Source organism: Castor canadensis, chromosome 3 (genome assembly GCF_047511655.1).
Source record: "Castor canadensis chromosome 3, mCasCan1.hap1v2, whole genome shotgun sequence".
NCBI lineage: Eukaryota > Metazoa > Chordata > Mammalia > Rodentia > Castoridae > Castor > Castor canadensis.
The window spans coordinates 54549663-54563100 of record NC_133388.1 but is presented as its reverse complement, the minus strand read 5'-3'; the positions used below and the strand labels follow the sequence as shown (position 1 = coordinate 54563100).

At 36.0% G+C, this 13438-nt stretch overlaps 1 protein-coding gene across 2 annotated transcripts in view; it reads left to right on the top strand.

The window, feature by feature from the left end:
- The window catches only part of Atl1 (atlastin GTPase 1), a 47002-nt gene extending 33641 nt beyond the window's left edge, over nt 1–13361 (top strand). The window contains exons 10-15 of one of the 2 annotated variants that reach the window (XM_020165033.2): nt 4025–4152; nt 5498–5554; nt 6756–6827; nt 8432–8863; nt 10024–10038; nt 12519–13361. In XM_020165033.2, coding sequence (XP_020020622.1) covers nt 4025–4152; nt 5498–5554; nt 6756–6827; nt 8432–8863; nt 10024–10038; nt 12519–12629 — 815 coding nt within the window. In that variant the 3' untranslated portion in view covers nt 12630–13361. The remainder of the gene's footprint in view (nt 1–4024; nt 4153–5497; nt 5555–6755; nt 6828–8431; nt 8864–10023; nt 10039–12518) is intronic. The other variant, XM_020165034.2, reaches the window with a different exon arrangement.
- Nucleotides 13362–13438: the final 77 nt, after the last annotated feature.

Here is a 13438-nt window from a genome sequence, read left to right as displayed (position 1 = left end):
ACTGGAGTGTTTTTCAAAAAGTATTCTCTTATAGTGTATAAGTATCTCTTTCACAGAGGTTAACTGTCTTATGATTATAAAGCAGCTCAACTAGTTTTAAAAAAGGGTGGAGTTGGAGGTAGGGGTCTGCAGAAACAAAAGTTAGTCTTTTCTAAGACATAGGTACCGGTGTTTAGATACATGCTTTATAGTTATTTTGAGGTAGTACAAAGACATCTCTTGACTGTTTAAATTGTGAGCAGTATACCATTGAATTCAGGCATTTGCTTAATTTACCATGGCCTTTTTGCAATGTGTCAGGAGGGAGACAGTGACATTCCAAGTTTTTCAGCACAATTGTTGTCAAAGAGACTTAAAATTACTTTTTAAAAAGGACACCATAACATGTATCCAGTTTTTAAAAACAGACATGAAAAAACAAATGTATTTTTCCTGGCATCCATGGCATTGACTCTCAGATACCTTTATATTTAATTCTAGCAGTTAGTAACAAAAATAGAATCCCAAATTTCTCAATCACCAACATTGTTTCTTTACATATTTAAAATTCTTACCTTTTAAAACAGAACAGATAAGCACATATAAACACATGAATGCCAGGATCCTATAATCTGTCACTCATGAATTCTAATCCACTAGTGAATACACAGACCTCTTGATATCATGCAATTATCTAATGGCTTCAATGCATTTTGAACGAATTATATAAAGAGAGGACTTCCATAAAGCCTTTCTTTCTTCTCTGGACTTGGGAGTCATAAACAGGCAGAGGAGGAGCTGGCCTGAACAACAGTTCTTTATTGGGGCAGCAGTGTTCTTGACTTGCTTCATTACTGTAGTGTACAGCTACAGTTCTTAAATTAACTGATGCATTTTGCAATAAATGAGCTCAGGGAGAATGGTTAGGGCAAATCATGCAAACACAGAATCCTACTTTTAAATAATTTGTTCTCCATCTAATTTTACCAACATGTCTACAAATACATTGACTGCACAATTCACTACAGCTACTTGCAAGTTTTGAATTTGCCAAAGTAACTAACCTGGGAGAAAGAAAAATGAAAGCTGGCTTCAGATACCTGAGACGTTCCATTTTAATGAGACTTTTATACTTAATAGCATTGTTGCTAAATCTGTCTGGTGTACAGAAATGGTACACGTTGCTTCAATGTTTCTCTGGGCAATTTTGAAAGTCTATATCTATGGTATTTTTCCATCCCACCCTGCATCTTATAATTTGGGGTAATTTCTACCCAGAATGTCTTCTCAGATGGCCATGCTGATCTCCAGAGGACTGACTCCTGAGTAGTTGTCTCTAGGAAAGATGTCTTTGAATACAAACAATTGTGCAAAAATCTCCCTTTAATGATAGGTTCTTACACACTGTTTCACACACAGAAATAACTTTCTAGCTCATTATCAAAAGTAATAATTTGTCCATGCTCCCTCATAGTACTGAAATTAGTATTAGCTTACTAATGTCCAGTGTTATTAAAAACTTGTAATACTATAATTACATTTAATTGCAACTGAGTAGGAGCTTCCCATGCTGGAAATCAAGAGGATCAAAAGTGCTGAATCACATTCATTCATGTTACTGTCAGCCAGCACTTACGGAGTGCCTACTGAACAACCCCAACATAGCAAATACAGTCTTTTCTTTTTTGGTGGTACTGGGGTTTGAACTCAGGGCCTCACACTTGCTAGGCAGAGACTCTGCCACTTGAGCCACTCCATCAAATAGAATCTTTTAATTAACAAGGAATTGTCTACAGTAGAACAGCCAGGGAACCACATCACAAGTTGTGGAGTTCCTTCTTTAGCAGCTCTATTATATTCAGATACAGTAGTTAAATGCTGTGCAGATATTTTTATGACTTGTGAGAGTCAGGTAATCCTGAGAAATTATCTTCCTTGGTTAATTTACACAAATGCTACACTGGTCTACCTGCTATGTGGAGTTATTTATAAAGTATGTCAGTCACTATAACAGATAATTACTACTTTGGCCTAGCCCTTGAATTCCTAGCAAGTTTTCAGTCTTGAAACAAGAATTACCAAAGAAATGAAGAAAATATAACATCATCCTGAATCATTATCCACCCACCCATATTTATAGAACACTTGCAGGCCAAAGGTTATTAGTACACCTCTGGAAATTGATTTGAACTTGTCTGCAGATGAATTCACTTTGGGCAACTAATTATTTGCAAGAGGCACCACTAATGTACATTATTAATCTGTTGTTTTTATCTTCTGAATCCAGAGTTACAATACCTAAGCATTGGTCCCTGTGAGAACAAAGATGGGTAGTACAATCTTCAGAACACATTTAAAATCTAAATGTGTGGCTATATGCTGGTTACTTTAATAATAATTACCTTTCTTGCTGGTCCACAAGATGAACAAGTATATCTTACTCCATTTCAATTTTATAAGGAAACTTTAGGGGAGAAATTCATACGCTTTGAAAGTTATTTTAAAGTCTTTTCATGAGAATAAAACTTTTATACACAAATCCAGGAAGAATTCTTACATGTTAAATATATACTAATCATCTACTAACTGAAAAGATGTACAATCATAGCAAAAAAGAAACTACTAGTATTAGTAAATACATATACATAACAGGCAATAAAGCACAAAACAGGAATGTGGTAATATAAATATAATTATCAATATTGCATTTTAGCAAATACTGGTGACTAAAAAGCAAGCCATGATAATAAGAACATTTGAATAAATCTACATGCAGTACAAAGCAAATTATCAGTGAAAGTTGGTACAATACAAATAGCTAAATAAATTTGAATAAACTCCCAAATACCCATACGTCATGTCCACTAAGCTTCAGACTTATACCAACATAAACACAGTAAGTTCACAGAATGTCCATGCATGTCATAAAAGAGTAAGTAAAGGAAATATAAATTCTGATGGAAAATGGTATGCCAGTGTACATCAGGGCTATAACAGGGAAAATGCCAACACAATCCTAAAGTTTGAATCTTTATCCATAAGTCCTTGAAAATCACCATCCCCAAAGCCTAAAAACTCAGTAATTCTGCTGAAACCTATTTTTTTTTATTTCATGAAGAAACTGCACAAAAGTTACTTAGAAACCAAGTCATTAGATATATATTGCTTTTTGTACATATTATGTACATTTTCTCATATATTTTATATAGTGTCTTAAGAAATTACCACAGTGCTGAAGACTTCACTCATAATCTATTTTCTGTCATTTTACTAATCTGTAATCCTAAACTTGAAGCTATTGTTAATGACTGATAAATATCTCAGACTACCTCTGATTTGTTATAAGGCCTCTTTGGCGTTTTCTTGCTGTTATTTCATGTTGCTGAGTTAGTTCCACCACTAGAGGAAGCATCATCATCATCATCCTTTTTAACTCCGGAATCCTGTTACCACTGGTTACCCAGATCTGTTTTCTCCTCATAAGGAAGCACACTAAACATAAGCAATTTTTGATAAATTTTCTAGAGGGAATGCATTGTAAGGCAGTAAATATCTGTCTCCTCTTTTATTTTTGAGATAGGGTCTCACTGTGGCTGGTCCTGAACTCCTGGGCTCAAGGATCTTCCTGCTTCTGCCTCCCACTGTAGCTGATACTATAGGCACATGCCACTACAGTGGGCTTCCCATTTTTGTGACTCTGTGTAATGACAAACAAAACCTAAAGACATCAGAATGCATGAAATGTTTATATGAATGGGCTGTAAAATAGATGTTTAATATTTATTATCAAGAAAGCTACTTTATAGGTGAGGACAAAATAAATATGTAATTGGCGTACAGATAAGAGATAGCAGTAGATGTTTGGAAAGGAGAATCAATCACTCCCCCAGAAAAGAGTAGGTTTCAGGAGTTGTTTAAATTATGGAAAGTGAGTGACGGCGTTATCATTGGGGAAGAAATGGAGGAAATCAAAGGATGCTCACTCTGTGGCATAGAAGACTAGAAAGCATTCTGAAAATAATGACGGATTTGCTTTTACTTGTAGAAATAGACGATGAATTCATCAAAAACTTGAAAGTGCTGATTCCTTGGCTGCTTAGTCCTGAGAGCCTAGATATTAAGGAGATCAATGGGAATAAAATCACCTGCCGAGGTCTGGTGGAGTACTTCAAGGTATCACTCTCATTTCTAGAGCATTTGTGAGTACTTGGATCTAACATGTATCAGGATACACTTCCCACCGCAAAAATTACAGTCTCTAATATGGGGGTAAGATTTAAAAATTTTTAAAGGATCTTAAAAATGAAACACCCAACCAAAGCATGTTTTCTGAAAAAAAGTCTTTTAAAAGGAAACTCCTTAGAGGTAACTTTACTGTCCCATTTTAACTTGAGGAAAATACATTTTGAAATACTAAATGTGTCTAAGAGTTGGAAAAGTATTTTTTGGGTGGAGTGTTTTCCAGAGTCTGTGACCTATAATTTTATCTTCATTCTTAAGATTTTCTTCAAATGGACTATTTCTTCTTCTTTTTCCTTCCTCGTCCTCCTTCTTCTCCTCCTCCTCATTCTACTCCCTCCTCTTCTTTCTTCTTCTTTCTTCTTTCTTCTTCTTCCTTTTGGCAATAATGGGGGTATTGAACTCAGTGCCTTGCATTTGCTAGACAAGCACCCTATCACCTAAGCCACACTCTTAGACCCTTTTGCCTTAAGCTTGTTTTTCAGATAGGGTCTTGCACTTTTGCCTGGGTCTGCCTTGGACAGCGATCCTCTTATCTCCATCTTCCAAAATGCTGGGATTACAGGCATGAGCCACCACACCTGGCCTAGGAACTGTACCTTCTTACTGAAGAAATTCCTCCATATTTCTTACTTTATGTACCAAAGGCCAATTTGCAGTGGAATTATTTTAAAGTTGCATTTACCTGTTAACTTTAGTTAACACTGAATACTTTTTACTAACACATGTATTTAGCTGAGAATTTCAACCTCATTTGTGCATTGATGCTCCAAGACTAAAATATCAGTTTTTAAAATTCATATTTTATCATTTAAAATACTGTCATATACCTTCTGTGTTATCTACTTACCTTCACCACTCTCAGAAAAAAATATTATTTATCTAAAATTTGAATTTTTACTTTTTAACACTAGAGTGTTAAAAGTTGGAGATTCATGATCCTTACACAAATCTGTTCCGTAAAGCTTATGACATCAGCAGGGCACAAATTCCTGTGAGTAACTGAGAAAGAGAACTTGAAGCAGAAGCCAACATCTGAGAGTTTTAAGGAAATGAACTGAACCTTTCTTGAGAAGGGTAGGATTAGCATGGAGATGTGTAAAAAGAGCACTTCAGGAAGAGGGAATTGTATGAACTAAAAAAGGCAAAGTGTGAGAGAGACAACAGTTAGAAGTTACTGAAAACAGTTTTTAACTGTCGAGACCTTAAAATACAACTTAACGTAATTAGAGAAATGTTGAATGGAATTGTTGACTGTGAGTCTCTTTTTTTTTTTCAGGCTTACATAAAGATCTATCAAGGTGAAGAATTACCACATCCCAAGTCAATGTTACAGGTAAATTTATTAATCAGGAAGTACGATGTTTTAGAACATACTTGTCACTAAGCCAGATGTAGTGGCTCATGCCTGTCATCCTAGCTAGTTGGGCGGCAGAGTCGGAGGATCTCAGTTTGAGGTCAGCCCAGGCAAAAAAAAGTTCAGTAGACCCCATCTCAACAAATAGCTGTATATCCCCACCCACCTGTCATCTCAGCTACACCAGAAGACTAAATTGGTGGATCATGGGCAGGTTGGCCTAGGCATAAAAACAAGACCCTATTCAAAAAATAACTATAGCAAAAAGGGCTGGGGCGTGGCTTAAGTGGTAGAGCACCTACATAGCAAGCACAAGGCCTGAGTTCAAACCCCAGTACCATCAAAACAAACAAGAAAGAAAACATACTTGTCACTAAAGCAAAGTTTTCCTGTGTGTGTTCACATATGTGCCGATCTGGCCACCATAAATTGCTAAGTTAAAATATTAGAATGATTTATTGGAAGATGATTTGCCTCGTAAATTTACCTATATATGTGTTCATTCAAACATTTTGCACACACACATGTAGCAGCTGTATTTATGTTGAGATACAAACACTTTGTATCAAAGGGTTTTCATTCTCTTTGTACTGAACTTGCTTAAAAAAGAGTCATACTATGTTTGGAATTCACATGTGTAACAAGAAATGGAAAATCAGGTCCAAGTTTTAATAAGGGAGTCCTCACAAACACTGTTTTTAAAAAGGAGAAATTAGTCTTCCTTACATACTTAAATACTTTAGTTCCTTTTTGCCTTCATTGATACACTTGGTTCGGTCAGCAGCAGTCCTCAGACATACCTTTATATTAAATGTATTGTATTTTAAGTGGACTGCATTGTGCTTCCCATGTGTTCCAGTTTAGAGATACACACACACATAATGAGGCTAAAAATATTTTTGAGAGGGAAGCTGTTCTAAGTGAAAATTCATTTTTAAAATTATGATTTATTTAAAAAAGAATTATGGTTTATTGAGTAAAAATCTAGGTTTTATGCATCTTGAAGTTTTAATTTTACTAATTTAAAAAATGTAGTGGAAACAGTTCAGCAGTTTCAAATTACTTGATGACTTTGGTTTCTTGCACATTTCTTGCACATGATGCTGTGAAATATGAGCTGCCTGTGGAACTTTAATAAATAGAACGCCATCTGACATTACAATTTGTACTTTGTCCAAAGGCCACAGCAGAAGCTAACAATTTAGCAGCCGTTGCAACTGCCAAGGACACATACAACAAAAAGATGGAAGAGGTAAGACTCAAATAGTATTATAAGTGACGTTGTACATAAAGCCAGTATTTCTTTATTGAATTCATCCTTATTTTCTCCATCACAGTGTGCACATCCAAACAGATGTCTTTGACTTACTTTTTTCTCAGTCTGTGTTTATCACATGTATATTTTTGTATTCCTAAAATATTTTAAGAACATTATATATGTGTAATTTTAAAGGTATTTGTCTCTATCCTATATCATTATTCACATATTATTTTGACCAGATTCCCACTATTAAAAGATCTAGTGTCCAAAATAATATGCACAATCTCCACCATGCCTCCTTGAGTTCTGTAATTCATTATTTCTCTTGAAGAGAAAACCTTACAGGAATAAAAGAAATCAAACCTCAAGGACCAATTATTTCTGTGTTTTGTTTCCCTAATTTTTGTTTGTGTGTTACATGATAGATTTTGTTTTCCTGTAAAAATGTTATAGAATCAAAGTTATATCCAAAATTGATTGTGTCTCAAAAGGAAGAGAAATATAGTATATGGAATGGTATGCATGACATAAGTAAAGGATAATCAGATAGTATTCTCCATATAACTGAAGCTCAGAAAACCAAGGTTAACTAAGAATTCCCTTGTAATGTTTCAAAAAGTCCAGTACAAGAATTTTAATATGCATCTATTTAGTCTCTGGGAAAGAATACTTAAGAGGCTCCATTCAAAAAAAGTCAATGAAAATGCCAAAAATATACCTCATAATTCCACTTTACAAGCTTTATAGCACTGCTTGTTGTTTTAAATTAAGTTTGGTTGGTCAAAATTACTTCAGTGTAGCTAGATTTCCTAGAGGAGCTGGATTGTAAGCAGTTTTCTTGGATTTGGATTCATTCTGTGAATGAACTGTTTGGACTTCATGTAGGTGTGAGTTAACAAAGCATATGCAGGCTCCTGTGCCGATGAGTCTTGTGTCACTGAGAAACCCATCATTACTAAGTAACAGAGTGTACTTACATAGACCTAAATGGTGTAGGTCAGTCACTCAACGTGGCTTCTCAACGTATTCAAGAAATGTGATAAACACAAGATGGATGAGGCTGCTGCCTGTGCAACATGGCATAAACTTTTTCCACAAGTAGAAATGCACTCTAAAATAATGATGAAAACATACCATGGTAAATATGCAAATGAGTAACAGTCATCATGTGCTATACATAATTGTATGTGCTATACTTTTAAACAACTGGCAGTGCAGTAGATTTGTATATACAAACATCACCCAAACACTCAAGTAGTGAGTGAGGGGTTGCACTACAGACATGATGGCCACAATGTTGCTAGGTGATAGAAATGCAGCCAGGCTGTGATTGAGTTAAACATCCTACTGTGACAAGACTGTTAACCTCTTCTAATAAACTCAACTAGCTGTCCTAGCATGGTGATGCACACCTACAATCCCAGCTTTTGGGAGGCTGAGGGAGAAAGATCACCAGTTGGGAGGCCAACCTGGGCTCTACATGGTGAGACCTTGTGTCAAAAAAAAAAAAAAATCAACTAGCTAAGTGAAAATTTTGGATACAGTTGATAATTTACACTGCATTGTATAAACAAGAACTTCTTTATCTGATACAGATTTGTGGTGGTGATAAACCATTTCTAGCCCCTAATGACCTGCAGACCAAGCATCTGCAGCTCAAAGAAGAATCAGTGAAGCTGTTCCGTGGGGTGAAGAAAATGGGTGGGGAAGAATTTAGCCGGCGTTACCTGCAGCAGTTGGAGAGTGAAATAGATGAACTTTACATCCAGTACATCAAGCACAATGATAGTAAGAATATCTTCCATGCAGCTCGCACCCCAGCCACACTGTTTGTAGTCATCTTTATCACGTATGTGGTCGCTGGGGTGACCGGATTCATTGGTTTGGACATCATAGCTAGCCTGTGCAATATGATCATGGGACTGACTCTAATCACCCTGTGCACCTGGGCATATATCCGCTACTCGGGAGAGTACCGGGAGCTGGGCGCCGTCATAGACCAGGTGGCTGCAGCGCTGTGGGACCAGGTAGGAACTTTTCATTTTCTTCTGTTAAATCAGCACACATTTAGATGTCATCTGTGTAATAAGCACTGCATTGGATATTGGAACAATATTGGTGAACATGACTTGGGCCCCAGTCTTCAAAACTTTACAATCTGTCAGGACAGCAAGAGACACACAACTAGTAATGATACAGCATGTGAAGTCCTACACAACTGTTTTCTAGTTAACGCTTAAATGTTGAAAGAAGAAACATGGATTAAATAGTGTTTCTACTTTTCCTTATTCTAAAAATGTTACTGCTGTTAAAATAAGTATGAGAAAACAGTTATTTAGCTGATTGTGACTCTATATGTGCTAAGACACTTAACACTACCTTTTACTAGCATTGGCTTTGTGAGGAACATAGATGAACTACTATCATTGAGTCATCCTATTACTCTTTTTTTACTATTCCCTCCAAAAGCAGTATCAAACTACTTCAAATTTTCTTTATTTGAGCTAGACTTTTGCACCAAGCTGTAACATGAACCAGTAGTCAACTTGTGGACTGGCTGTTCATGGGTCAGTTGCCTGATCATTTCTGGTCCAATTAGCTCTACCCTAGGAGCCAGGCCCACCACGGTATATTGTCCAAATAGTCAGTGACAGAAGAAACAATTATAATATACCTAGGACAATAATCAGCTCTCTAACTCACTATTCTGAAGGTGTCTTCAGTTACTTCATGAAAATTTAGGAAATTAAAGTTGAGATTCTCCATAAAATTTTGAATCTAAGACTTCTGAGTAGTTGCGGTCTATAGTTAGCAAGAATAGCTAACAGTTTTCGCAGCGTTAAGAGCTTACTTGTATGTACCTTTGAAGAATATGGTTTACATAACTAAAGTGAGCACAATGGGAAATGAATGAAGTAAAAACTAGAGCCTCTGAGCCACGCATTATCTCAACAGTCCTTCACACAAAAGGTTGAGGAAAATAATGCAGAATCCTATCAGAAATTCAGAATTGGGTTCTTCAAAGATTCTGATTCTGATGTACTCTAAATGGGAAAATCTGCAAGAGTATTTGTTCTTTTTTTTTTTTTTGTTCTTAACACTGTAAACAAAGTTGAATGTCATAATGCTATTAATGAAACAAGATATATACTTTTCTTTTCTCCTTTTTAACTTGCCTCTGCCACAGGGAAGTACAAATGAGGTAAGTTAAATTTTTCAAAATTAAGAGCTATATATTTGTAAATATATTATTTTATAAACTGACTAGGAATTAAGGATATCTTAATGTAGATTTAAAAATCTTTAGTAACCAATGGTGTCCTATTTGGCACTGAAATTCTTAATTATAAATTTTAACATATCCAAACATTAGGTGGGAAAAATAGTTGATCATAAAGAGTATTTGATTTACTTTCTGAATATATAGAAAATTTCAAAATTCTTAAGCTCTGTTAGTACCTTCTGCTCTACTTCAGCATGAAGCCAGTGGTTATGAAATTTGAGTAAGTGTACTTTCAGAGGGTATTTAAATGTAGCTACAACCTTTACAAGCTGTTTTTAACTTTGGCCTTTGAGTGACAGTTACCCATACCACGTTAAGCAGGTTCCACACCAGTGTGTACTCTTAATTTCCTTGACATACCTCAGACCTATAAATTGGCACCATTTCCCCTACAGCACTATATGGTATGTACAAAACTATACATGAGGGGGAAAGCTGAGCTTCCAGGAAGAAATAGCTTTTCACACTCAGCAAAATTCTCTGTGGACTCACATAGGTCATTGTCTGCAGGGAACAAAGCTAATCTTGAGCGATATAGAGATAGCCCATAATTCTTTCCTCAGTTTCTCCTGGAGTATGTAACTGCATTATTCCCTCTAATTAAACACCAATAATATGGTGAATATTTACAAGTCAGAAAGGAATTCTTTTATGTAAAACAAATTCATTGAAAAAGTAAAACCAGGGCTGGGCACAGTGGCTTACAACTATTGCCCCTGCTACTTGGGAGGCAGAGCTTGGGAGGACAGTGGTCTGAGGCCAGCCTGACCCCCATCTCAGCAAACAAGCTTGGCATGATGGTACACATCATGATGGGATCTGTAATCCCAGCTTCATGAGAGATGTAGGTAAGAGGACTGTGGTCTGAGGCCAGCCCAGACAGACCCTATCTGAAAAAATAAATAAACAAGAAGGGCTGGGGTGTGGTTCAAGAGTTCAACCCCTACTATTGCCCAAAAAAAAAAAAAAAGAAAAGTAAAAGCAGATTTCAAATTTGCAAAGCAGACCTTAAGAAAAAAAAAATCTAACTTTTTTAAAGAACTAGGACTAAATGTATTAAAATTAGAATATAACAGAAGACAATACCATGCTGCACTAATATGCATTCATGGAACTGAAAACGGTATCACTGTACTTACAGCATTAAGAAAATTGTAAGAAAACAGCTACAGACTCACAAATGAAAATTTCCTGGGAATACAGTACTATTTGAGGGACATCAAGATTTTACCCAGTTCTTAATCTTTTTCTTTTTTTAAATGGGACTGGGGTTTAAACTACTCAGCTCTTAAAAATATTCAGACTTTTTACAGACTCCAGAACAACTAAGTCATAACTGAGTGTCTAGTATGTGAAAGTCAGAGGAGCAAAGTCCCACTAGCTGAGGGGAAAAACAAAAAGGTATTTATGGACAGTTAATATGCAGGATGTAAAAATTCCTGTGATTCAAACACTGTTAAAATGATACCAGGCTGGGCATGGTGGCTGATGCCTGTAATCCTACCTACTTGGGAGGCAGAGATTGGGAGGATTGTGGTTTGAAGCCAGCCCAGGCAAAGTTTGCAAGATATCATCTCAACTGAAAAGCTGGGCATGGTGGCACAAACCTATCATCCCAGCTACACAGGAGGCATAAATGAAGGATTGTGGTCACAGCTGGCCCCAGGGAAAAATGTATAATCACATCTGAAAAATAACTAAGGCAAAAAAGGGCTAGGAGTGTGGGTCAAGTGGTAGAGCACCTGCCTAGCAAGTGTGAGGCTCTGAGTTCAAACGCAGTAAAACACGCACAAAAGAATATAAATAATTAGAACTAATTTTAGTGAGGAAAGACTTTCTGAGGTGGATTTTCTGAATAAGGTTTTCTAAGATCTGAACTAAGTAATGGAAATAAGGCAAGAGAACATGTGAAATGAGGGACCCAGTGTGGAAGTGGGAGAGGAACCCTGTGCTTAGCTGGAAAACCAAGTAAGTGCATTAGGTAAGAATGGGGGATGTAACTGGTCTCCTTCCTAAAAACACATTGGCAGTCAGAAGTCACAAGCTTTTATTATTCATCTGAAAGGTAACATTCACAGTCTGTCCACACAGTCCTAGCACATGGTGACGGGAAAGCTATGCTCCAAGAGGTATGCAGGGTAAAAGGAAATGCAGCCTGAGAACAAAACAGTCACCGTGAAGGTCATCCACACAAGTGTAACACATGCTGAAGAGCTGAAAATATTTCTGCATTTTAAGATATTAGCTATTAATTTATGTCTTAATATGGAGCAATGATGTAAAGATTCCAGTTCAGCACACTGAGTTTCATATAGTACCATAAACTAACTGAACAAAAAGGGAATATTTTCATCTGTGTGCTAATGAAGTGTTTTATAACCCTGATTCTTACATTCTAGGCTTTATACAAGCTGTACAGTGCAGCAGCAACCCACAGACATCTGTATCATCAAGCTTTTCCTGCACCAAAAGCAGAACCTACTGAACAATCAGAAAAGAAGAAATTTTAATTCAAATTTAAAAACTACAGGTGCATGACCATTGTCAGTTAAATATTCAGTTTTTTGTTTCCATGCAAACATTCAAAGTGCTTCCATCAGAACAGAGAAAAATACCAAACACTTCTGAAGACTGCAGAATGGTTTAGTTCTTTTATTTCAGTGATTAATAAGCAGATGTTTGAATGCATGGTTATGTCATTTTGTTAACTTGTACAGTTTCCTGATTTTTGTCTTTAAATATACTGTTATAATTTAAGATATCTGTGTATTTATGATGCCGGTACATGTGTTCTGCTTGAATTTGCTAAATTCTACTACTGGGTTAAAATTAAGCCATGTAGTGATATTACTCCATGTTTGATATGCTCACTTAATTTCTACAGAAAAAAATTATTTCGCATAGCTATCTGTTACAGCACAGCATCATAACTCAGCAGGCTTGATTTAATCAGTATAATCTTACACATACCACAAGCTCTTATTTTTAAACACATTTAAGAACTTTTCAGTTGCTTTACCAAAAACTATAGTGTTTCTTTTATATTATGGCTTAATATAGAATGTAAACTTCTTGATCAAAAATGCACAAGAAAATCACTTTGTATATGTATTTGAGTTTCACTGCATTGTATATTTTTTCATTTCGTACACAAGAAATGTATTCTTCATAGGTTTATTCTTTTAACATTTAATTATTGAAGTTTACTCTGGTTCCTAACATTAAAACAAATGCTTACTGAATTTGAAGCTGTCTGGAAGGTGTTGATATAGAATTTGTCTCTTTTTAAAAAATTCAAGATGCATTTTCTTTATTGTTG